Source organism: Crotalus tigris, unplaced genomic scaffold (assembly GCF_016545835.1).
Source record: "Crotalus tigris isolate CLP2741 ecotype Arizona unplaced genomic scaffold, ASM1654583v1 scf7180000024358.1859470, whole genome shotgun sequence".
In the NCBI taxonomy this organism is placed as follows: domain Eukaryota; kingdom Metazoa; phylum Chordata; class Lepidosauria; order Squamata; family Viperidae; genus Crotalus; species Crotalus tigris.
In genome coordinates, this window is record NW_024100527.1 from 1,341,337 (window position 1) to 1,360,755 (window position 19,419).

The window sequence follows — 19,419 nt, forward strand, 5'->3', positions numbered from 1 at the left end:
CAAGACAGAAACAGAGTGCCTCTGTTCCCAGAAATCCACAATACAGAGAACAATAAATCATGAAGCATTTGTAAACATGTTGTACAAACACTGGTATTATGACAAAATCTATGTGGATTATATCTACTTTGAGATGTACCATTTTAGCATCTGCACGGAGCTGCCCATAATTGATAAATACTTGTTATATTTGTTACATTTGAAGGATCTCCTTGCCCCAGCTACATTCACCCATCCCATCAGATCCTGCAGGAGAGGTATATGTCAGATCGCATCAGCAAAGGAGCTTCATGCCCAAGTTGAGAGTTTTTTCTGCCATGGCCTTGCTCCTTAGGACACACTCACACACATCCCTGAGGTTGGCCCAAATCTTTTTGGTCTTTGGGAAGGCCTTCAAAACATGGCTTTGCTATTAGGCCTGGGCATCCCATGGAAGCATGAAGCCCTTTAAATGGCTGGTATAAGGTTGCACTCTTTTCTTTTGTAATTGTGGTTTACTGTTTAATGGAAAAGTACACTGATCATTTTATGCTTTTTAGTCGCGTATGCCATGAAAGAGTCACATGCAAGTGCCATGGGCAGCTATTTAAATTAAATAAATAAAATAGTAAGTGTCTGTCTTCCACTTTTAGGTACAAGATTCCAACATGGTTTATTGAGTAAGAACCAACTAACTAGGTTCAATTCTTTGCGGCCTAAGACCCAATTTATTGACTAGGTTCCCAAAATAAATCCCAACCCAAACTACATGTTTACTGTACCTTAGCCCGGTGGCAGAAGGAAGCCTTTGGGCTGCTTCAGCAAAACTGCAGCGATGGGAATCCATTTAAAACAAATGATCGCGGATTGGCATAAAATGTAGTCAGTCCAGATGAAAGAACTTCACACTCCTAATGCATCAAATCCTTCCTTCCTTCCTTCCGATCGCCGTTCGAATGCATCCCGGTGTTGCCGTGAAACTAAAAACCAGACTAAGCCGGGTTCCTAGATTAAAGCTTCGTTGTGCTTTAATCATTCGGTCTGCCCAGCGCACCGAACCACAAACTAACCCCTCACGCTTGGATCCGCACATCCCGCGGCGCTAAAAACGAGGCCGACTCCCTCGCAGTTCATCAACACGGCAAGCAATTCAATAGCATTGCCCCGCCCGTCCCACCAAACCTTCCTACTCCTTCGCTTCAGCGTCCGAGGTGTCGGAAATGCCAACTTCACCCGCCCCTCTCCCGCCCCCCGCTGGAGGCGGGCCTAGGCTTTGGCGTTTCATCCGTGCGAATTTCAGTCACGGCCCGTCGCGTTCGCTGAGGAAGAGAACAGGAAAGGCTTTGTCATGGCTGCATTGAGAGCCTCTCGGGTGAGAAGAAAGCTGGCCAAGGCGGGAACGGGGGCCGCGGAAGCCATCGGGGGGGGGGACTTCGGCCGGCCTTTCTGGCACGCCCCTGCTTTGCTGGAGGGTCCCTCCGTTTGCAGGATTTGGGGACAGCCGCCTGGATTAATGCTGGGGTGGAACAGGCTTGGGTTGTCTCTGCCAGAGGAAAAGTTCAGGGATTGAAGAGGAGAGTCGCCAAAGGAAGGATCTCGACTGCAGCCCGCAAAATGACAATCATAAATTGCGGGAGGAAAGATCGGGGATTTTTTTGTTTTGCTTTGTTTTTTGCAAAATTACGGGATATCGTAGCCAAGTATGTCAAAGGTCGCCTATCTGTCGCCCCCGTTCTGTCCACTCGGGTAAAGCGTTTCCAAAAACACTACCGTTTTTTTTGCTTCTTCCCCCCCCCCGCCCCCTTTTAAACCTGAACATCTGGGATGGACTTCTCGAAGCAGATAGGCCAAGTCTGTTGGCACAGCAAAAATAATAGTACTGTTTGCCATCGCCAACTTGCCATCGCTTCTGTTACTTCCTAGTATATGTGAAATTAATCCACGTCAGAAACTATCTTAGTTTCTGAATTGTAAAGATGTCTTACTTTATCTAAGCAAAGCTTTTATCTAAAACTATATTTCTACATCGAAAAATTACCTGGTTCCGGGTAAAATTAAATCTTAAAATTTTAAGATTTTATTTTAAAAGCTAATTTTTGTCAATTGGCATTGGTTGTATGTTGTACAAAGTTTTTCTTGTGCATAGCAGCAATGCTGCATTATTTTATTTCATTCAGGTGGTCACAGGATCTGGGAGTCTTTTTGTGGAGTTTAAAAATGTAAATGACAAGTATATATTATAACAAGGGAGACCATTATTCAAAATAAATAACTGCAAACTTATATAAAAATATTTCTGTAGAAATTATTTGAAATACTTATATATAATTTGAAAGTTCTTAGGATTTGTGGTAGTCAGTACTGATGCTAATATAATATGAAGAATCATCAATCATTTTGCATGATGTTATACTTGTTAAATGTAGGTTAAAATGTTCTGAACAATATATCAATGTTGTGAAAGTAGAACATAATTTAATCAGTGTAATACTGTCAGCATTCCTGTTGCATGATTTAATTTTCTCTTAGGAAATCTCAGGAAATTAGATTTTTGTCTTCATGTGCAAAGCTTTAGAAAACAAAACAATTATTGTGAATTTGAAAAAATAATTATTTACACAAGGAAAACTGGAACATGGAATAAGGCACAGTAGAATGGTCCAAACAAACTACTGTGCTAGTAATGGAATCTTGTGATACTTATGAGCAATCTGGGTTTTTTTTTTAAAAAAAAAAATGTGCCACAAGAAATCATTCCAAATCTTGCAAAACAAGATATCAAAGGTCTGCTATATAAATGTCAAATTACAAATATAAATGGTTTTTGTAACCAGTAACAAGCATTAATAAAAAGTTTTTGCTTTCTAGTTAATATTGTACTTTAGAGGTTCCAGCAACTCATTTGCAACTCTCGTAAGACCTATTTTTGTTCTTTTTCACAGTCTCTTTGCTTCTATGTATTCATTCACCGGGCTTTCAAATCACATATTTTGAGGGGTGCCTTACTTCGAGTTTGGAAAAAGTATTATTATAAGTTAAACTATAAAATACCTATCTGGGGGATTCCTAGACATGCAATTGAGGGGATTTCTAAGGGGATGAACTTTGATAAAATTTTGTATAAACAATTATTAACTTGGTCAGGTTCGGATTGGCATTTAAAATCTCTAGATGTATTAAGTCAAGAAAATATTCTACAGTCATGGTTTCAATATTTACAAATAGTGGACAGGTGGACTGTAGATAAAAAAAGAAGGAATAACACTAGAAGATGGAAATCTGGTTATTCAGATTAAAGATCAGAGTCAGGCCCATATAAAAAGAATTTACAATGCTTTAATAGAATTAGACTCTGAAACAGAATTGGTTAAAGACTGTATGATTAAATGGGCTCAGAATATCCAGGATCCGATCCCATTGGACTTATGGGAGACAATTTGGATTAGAAATGTTAGATTTACACAAGCTCAAAATTTGAGGGAAAATTTTTATAAAATGTTTTACAGATGGCATTTAGATCCTAAAAAATTATCTTGTATGTATCCAAATTTACAACCCAAATGTTGGAGATGTGGTAATATGGATGCGACATATTTTCATGTTTGGTGGAATTGTAAAAAGGTAAAGGCTTTTTGGATTATGATTTGGTGGAACATTCAAAAGATTTTTAAAAGGAAGATAAAGTTCACCCCTCAGTTATTCCTATTCTTTGTGGATTTAAATGACAAAGTAACTACTTTAATGTTGAATTTATTAACTGCATCAAGGTTATTAGTAGGCTCGTATTGGAAGAAGGATTTGTTGCCTACTTTAGAAGAATGGATATTTAAAGTTTCTAACTTTGCAGAAATGGCAAAAATTTCTGCTTATTTGAAGGATCATACACAAGAAAGATATATTATTGTATGGAGAAGATGGATAGATTATATTCAGAAAAAATATGGGACTATAAAGTTTCATTTATTTTATGAGTAAATTTTATAGTAACTGTTGTAGAGATTTGTTTATATGACTTAATTTAAGGGGAGTTAAAGGTTAAGTATGATTTTTTTTTCTTTTTTTCTTTTTTCTTTTATTATTGTTAACTTTCTTATTAATAACCCTGTACTCTGCTCTGGGAAGCGAGGGAGGGAGGGTTGAGGGTGGGTGGGTGAGTGGGTGGGTAATGATAATATAGTCATGGTAAACGCTTGGGCATTTCCCCTATGCTGCGTTCATGTGTGTGAGAGGGATGACAGGGGAGGTAGGAGTAGGGAGGAAGTAGGATGGTTAGAGGAGAAGGGAAGGGGAAGAGAGTAGGGGAGGAGAGAAAGAGGAGGGAAGTAGGGAAGGATTAGAGAGGGTGGACGCAGCCTGGGAGGAATGGGCAGGCGGTATCAATTGTTAGGAATTTAATTGTATTTTGTATGAATAAATGGAAAATAAAACATTTTTAATAAAAAAAAGATATAAATTGAAATTCACGCAGGCGTGCATATTTCTGCGTAGCTGTCTATCCATAGAAAAATAATTAAGCCGAGGCCAATTTTGGGAAAAGTTTTGTAGCCTTAGGGGATGAAATTGATTACTCCCAAGCTGTCAAAATGCAAAATGAGGCTTTGGTTGCTGATATGAAAAGATATCTGGTCTAAAATAATGCATTTGACTTTCTGTTGAGTTCTTTCATCCTTATTAACAATTCAGATACATAAAATTATTATTTCATATTTAATATGTAAGGGGTAATAATTATTTTCCCTCAAATTATCTTGCTCATCTCAAATGCTGGCATCGTTTTGCAGTCTTTATTGTGAGTTGATGTATTTAATGTATTTAATTTTTTGCTCATTAAATTATTATTTTTGCTTTTGGTTTATTTGTATACGAATAGCACTTACACTTACATATTGCTTCATAATGGTTTTCAGCAGCGGCTCCCAACCTTTTCTATACCCCGCACCCCTAGAACGTTTCTAATATATTCTCACACACCTTACAAAAGTTCGAACTAATGGCAAAGAATTATGCATATACACTATAATTTTTACACCTCCTGAAATACTGTCTCGCACCCCCAGAGGGTGCAAGCACCCCAGGTTGGGAACTGCTGCTTTAAAGCAATGGTCCCCGATCCCCGGTTTATGGCCCTGTACTGAGCTGCAGCCCATTCAGAACAGGACTACAGAAGTGTTGGCTGAGCATGTGCACATATGTGCATGCATAGCTGCATTTGTGAAAGTGGTGAACATGCACAATCATCCCCTGCCCTCACCCATTGCTGCCCCCAATGTTTCTGCTGGTCCACGGAGCCGGAAAGGTTGGGGAACGCTGCTTTATAGCATTCTCTAAGCCAGGGGTGTTAAACTCGCAATGTCATGTGACGTGTCGTGACGTATCACGACTCTTTTCCATTCCCGGCAATGGGGTGGGCGCGGTTTTGGCATGATATCCCTGCTGTAAGCAGTTTACAAGATAACATTTTTCCCCCAACAATCTGGATCCTCATTTTACCGACCTCAGAAGGATGGAAGGCAGAGTCAACTTTGAGCCAGTCATGACCGAACTCCTGGCAGTGGGCAGAGTCAGCCTGCAATACTGCATTCTAACCACTGTGCCACCACAGCTCCTATATCTTATATTTCATTTGTATTTTGTTGCCAAGCCTCCAAATCATGATCATGTGATTGCAGGGACACCGTGATAATCATATGTTCAAAGACTGGTCGTAAATTACTTCTTTCAGCATTGTCATAACTTTGAATAATTGCTAAATAAATGGTTGTAAGCTGAGAACTACCTGTATTGATGGCTGATTTGTTTATATGCCAAGTTTCCAAGAATTCCCTGGCATTTTTCGATTAAGGACTTTGCATCATGTCTTCTAACTGCCAATTGATATTCGGGAATGCTGTCTGTTAGCTTCTGCCTGTTTGGCCTACATAGTTGCTGTTACAGTCATTATACTGTAAGTTGTAGATAAAGAAACCACTGTATTTTAAAGAATGAATACTTCATCTTTTTAGACAGTAGTCGAAACAGTAATGTTTTGTACTCTTTTTAACATTAAAACAAAATACTTTTTGTTAGAGAATTTTAATTTCTCTGTTGGTGAAAAATAAATCAGAAGCTCTCACAGTTGACTGCATTTAGCTGATTCAAATAACCTTTTTATATTCATATCAAAATATTTACAATACCATACATTCTTCTTTACAGCAACATAACTCAATGAAGACTTCTTACAGAGAGATACAGAGACAAACCTGAGACTGAAAATCCAGCTCCTAACTCCTTTTGCACAGACTCAGTAGCACTTTCTTCACATTGGCTGACTGAGTTACCACATGACTCTTCCTGCTCATGAATATTCCAACACTTTTTATATTCTTTTTTTACTTTAGATTATATTTATATTATTTATAAATTTAATAATAATTGACACATGAGATTTTTAACCATCTCTGGGCAAAAATTGTACTTCGTAAAATGTGTTGGGCTCTACATCCTTGCAATGTTTATGCATTGGTAATAAAGTTTGGAACATTTATTGAAAGCTTCTGTGACACTTGGTTCTTTTTCTAAATTAAATTTCAGGCTGTGCGAAGCATCGTTGCTTGTGGCTTGAAAGCACAATCCAGTCATGCTGCTGCAACATCACCAAAAAGCAAATCTGCTGCTGGTTATAGCTTTGGTATGTAAAAATACTCCATAATGCTTCTCGTAAAGGCCCTGAAATGGCAGATTATAGTATTATAAATCTAAATGGATTTGTTATTATTTTCTATATGGTATGTCAGCATATTTGCTGTATAGTATATGAGCATATGCAGGCACATTCAGATACATCCACGTTTTTCTTACAAAACATACCTCAGTCTAGGAAGAAAAGATTAGAATATTTAGATAAGATAAACTGTGAAGACATAAAGATCAAATATATTCCTTTCTGGACATTTTATTCACCTGCACTCCCTAATGTGCATTATCTACTGCAGCTTGTTAAGCATTTGCAGTTTCTAGATAGAGTGGAACCATTTGTAATGAAAGATTATTATACATTTCCTGAATTACTTGAAATCTTTCAAAATTATACTTCGTTTTTGGACAATTGCTTTGTGAGGCAAAATCCTAACACATGTTTCTTTAAAGTTTAACATTGGAGCACACATATGTCCATATATGTGTAACTGTTTTGCACATGACTTTTGCATCGATATTATGGGTGAAGAAAAATAGTTAATGTATATTTGGTAGGTGGGATACAGATGCATATAGTTAAGGGTGACAGTGAAGAAAGAATTTAATGTAGATTAGTCTGCACATTTTCCCAATTCTAGTCCTGCCTTAGGCATGAAAGGTAGGATTTTTTTTAAAAAAATGAAATAAATATGTCATGTCCTACTAATTTTTTATGCATGTCTGGGGGCTTGAAATCTTGTTTTCTAGAACTTACTGATGAACAGAAAGAATTTCAAGCTACAGCTCGTAAATTTGCTAGAGAAGAAATCATACCTGTTGCTTCTCACTATGACAGAACTGGAGAGGTAGATACAATAAATTGTAGGGAAATACCATCTTTAAAATTTCAATGAATAAGACTCTCTAAACAGAGGCTCTATACATAATGCTTTTCGTATCTATTTCCTTTTTTAGTATCCTGTTCCTATCATTAAAAGGGCATGGGAGCTTGGTTTGATGAATTCACACATACCAGAAAGTTGTGGTAAGTAAAGTACTTTGTAAGCTATAAAACCAAATAAACAATGAAATATATTTACAAGCAATAACAACACTAAGGATATTACAATCCAATCTGATTTTAAATGTATGAGATAAGAACATATCTTGAAGAAATAAGTCATATATAGATGATATGTAAACATGTGCATCGACCTCACTGAATGATATTCTGTTGAGCTCAAACTGTTTCTCTCCTGCTAAAATTATTTTCACTAGATTTTCTATAGAAAAGTATTCATGATATTCCTTGATACTGTATTTAAGCTGGAAAGATTTGCAATTAAAAGATAGTATATAATAAATCTTTTTTTAAATCCAAATTAAATAGAATTAAATCTTATCTTGTGTGTGTGTGGACGACAATATTTAGAATACATCAAATTAGCATATCTGTGCAGTTAGTGTGCAGCCGCTCCTTGTTTAGTGACTAATGACCATTTACAAATACAGTTTGCAAATACATAAACAGTAATAAAAATCATTTTCTGCTCAAGGTACGCCTTTATGGTCAAATTTCATGGCCTGACAACAAAAGGCTTCAGTGTGAAACTGATTAATGTCTAGTGAGTTTCAGGCAGCAGTAAGAGTTCTAATCACCTAATTAAAGTCAGAGTTGAGCTTGTTAACACATTTTAGGGAAGTTCTGGGCTGCAAGGAAAAGCAGCTCAGGAAAAGATAGCTTGGTTAAGCAATTGCCCCACTCTGCAAGGGGGCAAAAAAAAAGGAGAAAAATATGGATCAAACACAGAGTAACTTTATCTGACTAACCAGCAGCAACCAGGAATTTTTCAGTTTTCTCTCTCACTTGTTCACTCAGCAGCCAATTTTGTTTAAGTTGCTGGAATGGCTTGCATCACTAAATAGGAGATGGTGCAATAGAACATAAAATAACTTTGTGACATAACATTTATTTGTGTGGAATTATTTGTTGTCCAAAACAATTTTTGTAGGTGGTCTTAACCTTGGTACTTTTGATACCTGCCTTATTACTGAAGAATTGGCTTATGGATGTACAGGAGTTCAGACAGCTATTGAGGCAAATTCCCTAGGTGTAAGTGTTTTGCTTTAATTTTACTCATTATTTACATTATTTTAACATTGGCATTAAGCTATGTCATCCCGTGTATTAAAAATAAACTTTTTTGTTACAGCAAATGCCAGTCATAATTGCAGGAAATGAGCAACAGCAAAAAAAATATTTAGGAAGAATGACTGAAGAGCCCTTAATGTGTGTAAGTATTTTTGCAATATTGATAAAGTGGTATTTTGATTTCCTTTGTGATAGAAATCTGCAAATCTATATTATTATATTATATTAATTTTATTATATATTAATTATATTATCATATAATAAACAGAGTAATACATTGAACTTTAACAACATAATTTAATAGTAATAAAAATATTTATGTGAGCATGAAGTCATATTTTGCTATAATAACTAGAGTACTCAACTTAAATGAACAGCTATTGTGTTTACACAAAGTAGAAACAGCAATTGTTCATTTAGGCTCAGTAATGTCTAAAATTAGATGAGTCAGTGATAAAATAGGCACTTTGTGATCTTGGTTCAGTATAGTTTTATATATATAAACTATATATATAGCAGTGGTGGCGAACCTATGGCACAGGTGCCAGAGGCGGCACTCAGAGCTCTCTCTGTGGGCACACGCACCATTGTCCCAGCAGAGTTCAGAGTTGCGAGCATGTGGCGTTTGGAAGTGACAGAGTAGGAAGTGAGCGAGCAAGTGGTGTTGGGCCCCCCTGGGGATGCCCCGGAGATGGTAAGGGACTGGCCCCGGCCACGCTCACAGTCTGCTTTGACCACTGCAGCCACACCCACCCAGTGAGCCACGCCCCCTGCCCCACCTGAGGGCACCACAATGGTGATGCAGCCCTGGCCCTTTGGGTTTTGGGTTACAGTTTGGGCACTCGGTCTCTAAAAGGTTCGCCATCACTGATATATAGTTTTAATGGTTTCAGGGTATAGAATTCATATGATGGTTCTGCATATTTGCAAGAATGTAAATATGAATTGGTATCTACCTTTTTGATGAATGAAGCAATATAAACACTTACCAATAAAACAGTGATGTTTCATTAAGATCTCTTCATATTCTCAGTAGTTTTCCACAATTTAAAAGACAACATACTTTTCATAATTTTAAGTTATTCATTTCTTTATCAATAAAAGTTATAATGAAAGTTAACTAACTTACTGATGATTTTGTATCATGTTCACGTGGAATGGCTGGATTTAATCTTCATTTCATTACATTTTAGTATGTGCAGTATTGTATAGTTTGTAATTTGATGTTTTGCATTTTCTTTTTTAAGGCATATTGTGTAACAGAACCTGGTGCAGGCTCTGATGTAGCAGGTATAAAGACAAGAGCTGAAAGGAAAGGAGATGAATATATTATTAATGGACAAAAAATGTGGATCACCAATGGTGGCAAGGCTAATTGGTATAGCAATTTATTTAAGCTATTTAAATAAGGCTCAGTTGTATAATATGTCCCTAACATTTTTTTCAGGAGATGTGTAGAAGATCCTACTATATCTTTATATTTTCAGTATAGTAGTGGTCATAATTTACATAATTTAAATGTGCAAAAACAATTTTTGAATAGTATTTTCATTCTTATATCACACTTGTATCATTCTATAACCAAGCAATAGAAGGTTTGAACCTGAATGGTGTGGTATTATTAGATACCAATTTTTATCCCATTCATTTGGCCAATAGTACTACCGCATTTCCCTCATTCTAGATCATAAGTCATTAATTTCTTTAGGAAAAAAGAAGAGAAGAATTCAGTAAATGAGTGTGGCCTAAAAAGAAGATAATTTTTTTTTTTATTGAAAAAGTTTTATTGACAATTAACAAAAAAAAATTTAAACCCACAAACCCACCCACATCCACCCCCTACCCCCCCCCCACTTCCCAGAGCCGAGTACAGGATCATTACAAACATATTAAACAAAATCTAATTAAATTTAACAAATTATACAATAACTAAATTCATACTTAACCCTTAACTCCTTTTAAAGCTTAATAGCATAATATTATAAACAAATCCATTTTAAAACAATTATTATAAAGAACCATAATAACAGTAAATAAACTAAATAATTTCCCTTATAAAATACTATTAATAATAATTATTATTTAAAATTTAATCATAAAATAAATGGAACTTTTTAGTTCCATATTTAATCTGAATATAATCTGTCCATCTAAAAAAGAAGATAAATTTGTAGAGGTGAAATCAATCTTTCATCCAGAATCAGTGTATAATATTGATATATCTAGTTTTATGTGTGAATTGAAATTTAGAATCAAAATCATGTTAAGGTCCAAATAAAAACAAAGAATTATGCTATAAGACTGTTCTATCTCCTCATGAGAAATGTGTGATTGGTATTTTATATGTTATAAGAAAGCTACGAGACAGTTAATAGTTTCTGATAGCCTGGGAGAAAATTTGAAAAGCTAATATTGTGGTTTGGGTATGTTCCAACTAGGTATTTTTTATTGGCACGTTCCGATCCTGATCCAAAAGCTCCTGCAAGTAAAGCTTTTACAGGATTTATTGTGGAAGCTGACAGCCCTGGAATACAGATTGGAAGAAAGGTAGAACATTTTAATGCTAATTTAAAGATTTGGTATTGGCTCTTCTTAGTAGTTAAGAAATCATGGGCTATAAAATATATATAATAAAAAGTATAAAGTATTCTTGCAGTAGTTAACTTTTATAAAGCTAAAGAGTATTATTTGTGGGAATATAAGGTTTAGTGAAATGTAATAAAAATAATAGTTGGAAAGAACATTAAGCTTTTGGAATTTGTTCCATTCTGTTATAAATCATTTTTCTAAATTGCTGAGCTTTGTGACATTGCCACCAAATATAGGCCAAAACTGATTTCTAAAATTTTTTATTAAATTTATTTTTCATATGTGTGCAAGAAATAATACGCTGTAGGTGGAACAGGTTTTAATCTTACTTTTCTGATGAACCTACTTTAGTATTGTTGAATTAAAAATATAATATCAATAGTAATTATTGATCAAATTAAATTCTTTTTCAGGAGCTTAACATGGGCCAGCGCTGTTCAGATACGAGAGGGATTGTTTTTGAGGATGTAAGAATACCCAAAGAAAATGTACTTATGGGTGAAGGAGCTGGCTTTAAAATTGCCATGGGAGCATTTGATAAAACAAGGCCTCCAGTAAGTATTCAAAGTACATTTGAAAGATGAATTCTAATTGTAGAATTTTTGCTTAGTAATATTTATTACTGATCTACAGGTAGCAGCTGGTGCTGTTGGATTAGCACAGAGAGCTTTGGATGAAGCTACAAAATATGCTATGGAAAGAAAAACCTTTGGGAAGGTCATTGCAGAGGTATGTGAAATTCCAACTACAGATGTAATATGGTTTGAAATCAAATACTTCATTACTAAATTTAAGCTCAATTAGACTTTCGTTTTTTTCTTGCCCGTTTCTGACCCTGTATCATCTTGCAGATTTTGAGTATAGGTAGAGCAATATTTTTCAACCTTGGCAACTTTAAGCTATGGAGGTTTCAACTCCCAGAATTCCCCAGCCAGCATTAGGAAGTCTAGGAAATGAAGCTAAAATTGCCAAAGTTGGGAAATACTGGTGTAGAGAGTGAAATTGTTCCTGCTAATGGAAGCACATATTTGAATGTTCGTAATTTGTAGGAAGTATGTTTTAAAAAAAAAAATCTTTCACAGAATGCTTATAGAGCCCTGTATTTGAAAATTTTCAATAAAACAAAAGTCATATTAAAGTCACAATAACAAAATATTCTGTTGATCTTACCAGACTCCACTTACTGTAAATGAAGAGACTCTTGTTTGGCATAAGAAATTTAAAAATGGCTCCAGTTGTTACCTAAGATACTAGGCCAGGGATAGGCAACCTCGGCTCTTTTATGACTCATGGACTTCAACTCCCAGAATTCCTGAGTCAGCTTAGCTGACTTAGCTGACTCAGCTGAGTCAGCTTAGCTTAGCTGACTCAGGAATTCTGGGAGTTGAAGTCCATGAGTCATAAAAGAGCCGAGGTTGCCTACCCTTGTACTAGGCCAATGTATTGTATACCTACTGTTGATACTGTCGTATGTTACATCATATGTTCCATCTGAAATGATGGTAGGTAAATTGTGGTCTTCAGCAACTGTGGCCAATGATTAAAGATGGTGAGAGTTGCAATACAACATCCCAGAAGGACACAGACTACTACCCCTTTACAGAGTCATATATATTTGTTTTGTGCTCGCTGTATACAGTAGTCCTTGACTTATGACCACAATGGAGCGTAACATTTTATTGCTAAGAGAAACATTTGTTAAGTGAGTTTTGTCCCATTTATAACCTTTTTTCCACAGTGGTTAAGTGAATCATTGCAGTTGTTAAGCTAGTAATAAGGTTGTTAAATGAATCTAACTTCCCCATTGACTTTGCTTGTCAGAAGGTTACAAAAGGTGACTGCATGACCCCGGGACACTGCAACCATCATAAATAGGAGTCAGTTGCCAAGCATCTGAATTTTGATAATGTGACTGTGGGGATACTATAACAATTGTAAACAGTCATAAGTCACTTTTTTTCAATACCATTCGGTCAGTAAATGAACTGTTGTAAGTCAAGGACTGTCTGTACTAACACACGTTTTAGGCATACTTGACAAAAAGCCATTTGAGGACTTTCTTGTGGAGCCCTTAATGTTCTCTGAGCTTGGTTGTTTTCTTGCAGACATTTCATTACCCAGCTAAGTAACATCAGTGCTAGCTTAGCCTAGTTGGGAATGAAATATCTGCAAGAAAACAACCAAGCTCAGAGAGCATCAACCTACACATATTTTCTTCTATCAGCAAGGAGCTTCCTGTTTATCCAGAACATATGAAATTTACTGCCCAGAGTCACAGAGTGACATATACCGTAAATGCCGGCGTATAAGACGACTTCCGCGAGCGCTGAAATCGGCGCCAAAGACGGGGGTCGTCTTATACGCCGAGTCGTCTTATACGCCGGAAATACTGGTAGTTTCCGGCGTATAAGACGATGTTCTAGGAATGCGGCCCGGCTATAAAGACGGGGGTCGTCTTATACGCCGGGTCGCCTAGTACGGCGGCATATACGGTAATAAATAAGATTAAATTCTGCATACTGCTTAAATACACACTACCATTGCATATCTGGAAATTAACTTTTCAACACTTACTTTCACCTCTCCCTCAAACAATCCCAGCACCAAGCAGTGTCCTTCATGTTGGCTGAAATGGCACTGAAAGTGGAACTGTCTCGCCTGGCCTACCAGAGGGCAGCATGGGAGATAGATGCTGGTCGTAGAAATACCTATTTTGCCTCTATAGCAAAGGCATATGCTGGAGACATTGCAAATCAAGTAGCTTCTGATGCTGTCCAGATTTTCGGAGGAAATGGATTCAATAGTGAATATCCAGTAGAGAAACTAATGAGAGACGCAAAAATATACCAGGTAAGTAATCTGATTGTCAATATCATTAGTCAATTGTCAATATCCTTAGTATATTTAAGATAAATTTACATTCATATAATTCTAAAGAAAATGTGCCTTTTTTGGCCGGTGCGCATGTAGGCACTCTCTATCATCAGGATTCATGGCAGCTCTTCTATTGCCCTCTGAAAGAATGTAGTATTACTTTTAATGCAATGTTTAATATGCTCTTTATATTCTTTTTAATTACTCAGAGTGTTTTTCTTTTTGTCTATTAACTAATTGTAGATTTAGTAATACAACAGATTTTACCATAGCACCGAACAAAGAAAAGACACGTTTTACATGGAGAAAAATGTAAAGAGCATAGTTTGAAAATATGTCCCCTTTGTTGTATTCACTTCCGGTCCCGTAAAAGTTACTGGAAAGTAATCTTATCTCATTCAGTAGTATAGGTAGCCATCACCTAATGACCACAATTGAGACTGGCAACTCCATCACTAAGCAGTATGGCTGTTAAGTGAAGTATTCTATGACTGTGTTGCTTTTATGACATCAATTCCGTTGCAGTCATAAAGTAAACCACTGTGGTTGTTAAGCAACACATCCCATTATCATGAATTGTGGTTTTACTGCCGACTTCTGCATCGATTCTCCTTGTTGTGAAGCACGCAAATAGCGATCGCATAACTATGAAACACTGCAGTGATTGTAAAAAGTGCACCAGTTGCAAAGCAGTCAAGTATTGACTGGGGTGAGGGGATACAATGACAGTTGCAAGTTCAAGGACCAATTGTAAAATTACTTTTTAAGTGCCATCATAACTTTAGACAGTCATTAAAAAGGGCATTCGTTGACCAAGGACTACCCGTATGTATTTCCAAGTTGGAACACTGCTGTTTTTGACTTAAATACACCACTTTTTGGTGACTATGTTTCTTCTTGTGTTTTGCTTTGCTGAGACGTTGCAGTGTTTTGTTTAGTTTCTATAATGTGCAGCAATTCAGTTTTTAAATATACAGGTGCAGATTTCATCATACCTGCTTCTTACATATTTTCACATCACACTATGTATAATTAAACTTCATTAGTTTTATATACGGTAGAGATTTTGAGTGTGATGTGCCGTGGTATTATTCAGAAGAAAAAGACAAACATCCCAGTAGACCTAAGTTCAGGTTTAATTAAAAGTAGCTCTTTGGATTATCAATTAAGTTTATATTTTTGTTATATCATTGTATTTTATTATCACAATTATGCATTTACAATATTTTTACATATTACCCACGATAATTTAAGCTATATTGTTTTCATGAACATTTTGTGTATCATATATTTTCTTTTTTTCAGATTTATGAAGGAACAGCTCAAATTCAGAGAATAATTATAGTTCGTGAACATATTGGCAGGTTTAAAGCTTGAGAATGTACATTAGCTTGATTTACAAATGTTGGGCTTTTTTTTTTTCCTGGTGCTTTACTTTTCATGTTGAACGAAAATGGCATCAATAGTAATATTGTCAAAACCTAATACATGAAAAAGCCAGCCACTTAATTTCTGGAACTATTCAAGATATTTTATATTTTTGTTCAACTTTATCATGACATGTTTGTCTCTGTTGTCTGAAATCTCTGTAGTATATTTAAGTGCCTTGGATTTCTGTAATTGAACAGGTCCCTGACATGAAGAATTCAATATAAAATTGAAACCTGGGAGCCATGTGTAAATTAGATGTTGTTAGGTTTGCATTGCAACAATTACTACATATTATATATTGATTACAAGATTTAAAATAGTTTTGTAGATAAATTATTTTGCCTGCAGTTGGATTCATAAAGAATATAGAAGAGTTACTTTTGTTTTACAGAGCAGAATGAAATTTAATGAAAGCTCCTTGCTGAAAGATGCCCCCCCAAAAAAGTATCCCAATTTCCTTTCCCATGCCTTAACTCCACTGATTGGAATGCACTTCAACACTCTATGATAAATTTTTGAGCATGTTGTCAAGGAAGAAGAGAGACATATATGGCAATGGTGCCTTAAATGTTATGGTATTCCTTGATAGGTACTCCTTGACCTATGACCATTCAATCAACAATTCCAAGTTACACTGGCACTGAATGAGTGGTGGTTACAACCAGTTCTTGGAATTCTGGCCATCCCAGGTTCCCGGTAGTCATGTGATTACAATCTGGGTGCTTGACAACCAATTCACACTTAACAGCTAATTGATATGCATCCCACAATCACATGATTGCCACCTGCAGTCTTCCCTGCCAACTTTCCCAGAAGGCCAGTGGGGAAGCTAGGAGAAAAGATTGCAAGTTGCTGGGGCAAGTGTTTCCTATCACATACCGTCTCCTAGCCTCTATGCACTCACTTTGCATTAGCACTCAGCCTTCAGATCTACGCACACATTACTGACCTGCATGGCACTTTGTGCATTCTCACCAATCCTCACAGCATCTCTCACATACTTTTTCCTGACCCATGCAGCATTCTTCAAGCACCCCTTTACATCGCATCATTTGAGAATGCAAATTCCTGTCACAATTCCTGTTGTAAGGACTATTTGTGGTCAGATATGATAAACAGCCATGCAATCCAATTTTTCCCCTAATAATTTTATTATATTTGCAATATTCTAATGAGCGGTAATTCAAATTACTAGTACAAAATTCTATATGCTTAAATGGGAACTTTTTTTTATAATGGATGTATATAGTTATTTTGGTATTGAAACTGAGACAGCTGATTCACATTAATCCTTATCTGCACTGAAATATGTTAAACTGTCTTACCCCAAAGAGTCTGAGTTTATTTAAATAGCAAAACCAAATGGAAAAGTTAAAAAAAAAAAAACACCTTTAGGTCATGTTCCTGATTTTATTTCCCCAATAAAACATTATTTGCTAATGAAATGTTTTTTTCTTCTCTCGCACCTTGCACACCCCCTAGATCAGGCATGTCAAACTTGCGACGTATCGTGACTTTTTCCCCATTGCCAGCACTGGGGTGGGTGCAGTTTCAGTATGATGCATCTGACCCGTGGGCTGGCAGTTTGACATGCCTACTCTAGATCTACTTTAAGGGTCTTCATTTACTTTTGACAAAAGTGACAGGAACCCCCATCATAGCAGGGAAAATCTGCTAAAATAATATTAGATTTATAACAGAAAGATTAATGTTTGTATGTGTAAGTTATGCTTGCAGAACTATACAAGCACGGAAAGGATTTACCCACATAACGTCTTTACCTCTAGTCTGGAACTGCCTGCTTACTGTTCATTGAGTACATTAGCACAGCAATCTATCACTGGGTTAAGGTTATTTTGAAGAAGACTGCCATTGTTTTCTTTTGGAAAATGCAAGAAAACCTCCTGTCTGAATAATTTTTGTGCAGTACTACCTCTCACCTATTGCATTTAGCCATAGGGTTGTCTACCTGGAGAAGTAACTGTTGCTGAAAGGGTCAGACACCTCTTTTGTTTAGCTTTTCCTTCCGTTGGTGGGGGTTCAGTCTGGGGAATATGAACCTTGTGGAATACCTCATTATTTTGATCAAAATGCAGCACACAACACAGATTGTCACCCAGATCTGAGAAGCACCCAGGCTAAATGCAGATCTTCAGCTTCCCTCTTTTTATTGGTTATGTCTGTACTACCAACAAAGCCATCATTCGTACCCCAATAGCAGCAACTATTGTTGTGAGGACAGCAACACTGAAGACCTTGTTGTGGAGCCAAAATAAGGGACAGAGTCAAGTCATTTTCAGATGATATACTTTTCTCCCTTTCCAGAGTAGGAGGAAGATACAGTGGAGTCCAAGTGCTTCAAAAAATAATTTTGTCACCTTTTCCAGGCTGATGACTATTAGCAGTTGTTTTCAAAGATCCTCAGAATTTTTTTCCAGCTGTTACACACTTTCATATATCTGCCTTGTGAATATCTCACTGATAATGAAGAACTTGAATCTGTTCTTGAACTAAGGCAGGACCTCCCGCATTCACACCTGATTATCATCCCGTTAATTGAAACACCTAACTAATTTCACCATCAAATGAGGGTGAGATTCATATACTTGTGCCACACAGAAATATGTATCTTTGGATCATTTTCCTCAATAAATTAACAAGTGTGCTTTTGACTCCTTTGTTTAATTTGCTTTTCTAATTGTAGGACTTCTATGGGGAACAGATCAAATGTTAAGTTATATTTATGTAGAAATGGTGAAAATTAGAAAGGATTTACTAGTATATATACTGGGGACTTTGTAAATGATCCAGTATAGTGAATAGGTAATATCGCTTTCGTTTCCTTTGGCATTTTTTAAAAGAAAATGATCTTACACAATTCGAATTTAATGTCCAATGTGATATCCCCAAACTGTGTCTTAAGGTATATTAGCAAAGGAACTAATTAAGTCTTTTACAGTAGGTTTAAATTGTTAACTTTTTGAAGTCAATATAAGATTATAGAACTTTAGATAACTACAACAATCAGTTCCTTGGATCAATCTGAAAACCACAAAGGCGAGGGGGTGGAAGTTGGGAAGCGAGGAAAAGCAAATACAGGTAATACATTACTCACAAGTTTCATTTAGTGATGTTTATAACAACTGGAAAAAGTGACATGGCCATTTTTCACACTTACAACCATTGCAGCATCCCATGATCATGTGAACAAATTTCGGATGCTTGGCAACTGGTTCATATGGTTGCAGTATCCTGGGTCATGTGATCAACTTTTCCACTCTTCTGACAAGCAAAATCAGTGGGGAACCTGGATTCACTTAATAACGATGTTACTAACTTAACAACTGCAGTGATTCAGTTAACAACTGTGACAAGAAAAAATTGGGCAAAAGTCACTTAACAAATGTCTCAATTTCTCAAACAGAAATTTGGGGTTGGATTGTCTTGGACTACCTGTAAAGACGGCACCCTCCCACACACCAATATCTGTTTTCTATTAACCTATGAACCAGATTGATTATTATTAAATGAAATTGATAACTTCCAATTTAGTGTTCTCCAAGTATAAAACCGAATGTCTCGGAATGTTTTCTTTAAATGAAAACAAGCACCCAAATCCTCCCTCCTCGACTTCAATAAGCAATTTCTGCGGTACAGCTGTTTTTTTTTTTTTTTTTTTTTTAAAGAATTAAAAAGCGCCGCAGAAACATTTTTTTTCCCGTACAGGCAATTCTTAA

General features: G+C 36.2%; 1 protein-coding gene across 1 annotated transcript; it reads left to right on the forward strand.

Annotated features, from left to right (window-relative positions):
• Positions 1-1,205: 1,205 nt before the first annotated feature.
• On the forward strand, positions 1,206-18,347 carry ACADM (acyl-CoA dehydrogenase medium chain). The gene is made up of 12 exons (XM_039327196.1): positions 1,206-1,351; positions 6,553-6,649; positions 7,405-7,502; positions 7,612-7,681; positions 8,649-8,749; positions 8,850-8,930; positions 10,036-10,166; positions 11,227-11,335; positions 11,791-11,931; positions 12,011-12,106; positions 13,979-14,227; positions 15,557-18,347. The coding sequence occupies exons 1-12, from the start codon at positions 1,328-1,330 to the stop codon at positions 15,626-15,628; spliced, it is 1,269 nt and encodes a 422-aa protein (XP_039183130.1). The 5' UTR covers positions 1,206-1,327; the 3' UTR covers positions 15,629-18,347.
• The last annotated feature ends 1,072 nt before the right edge of the window (positions 18,348-19,419 follow it).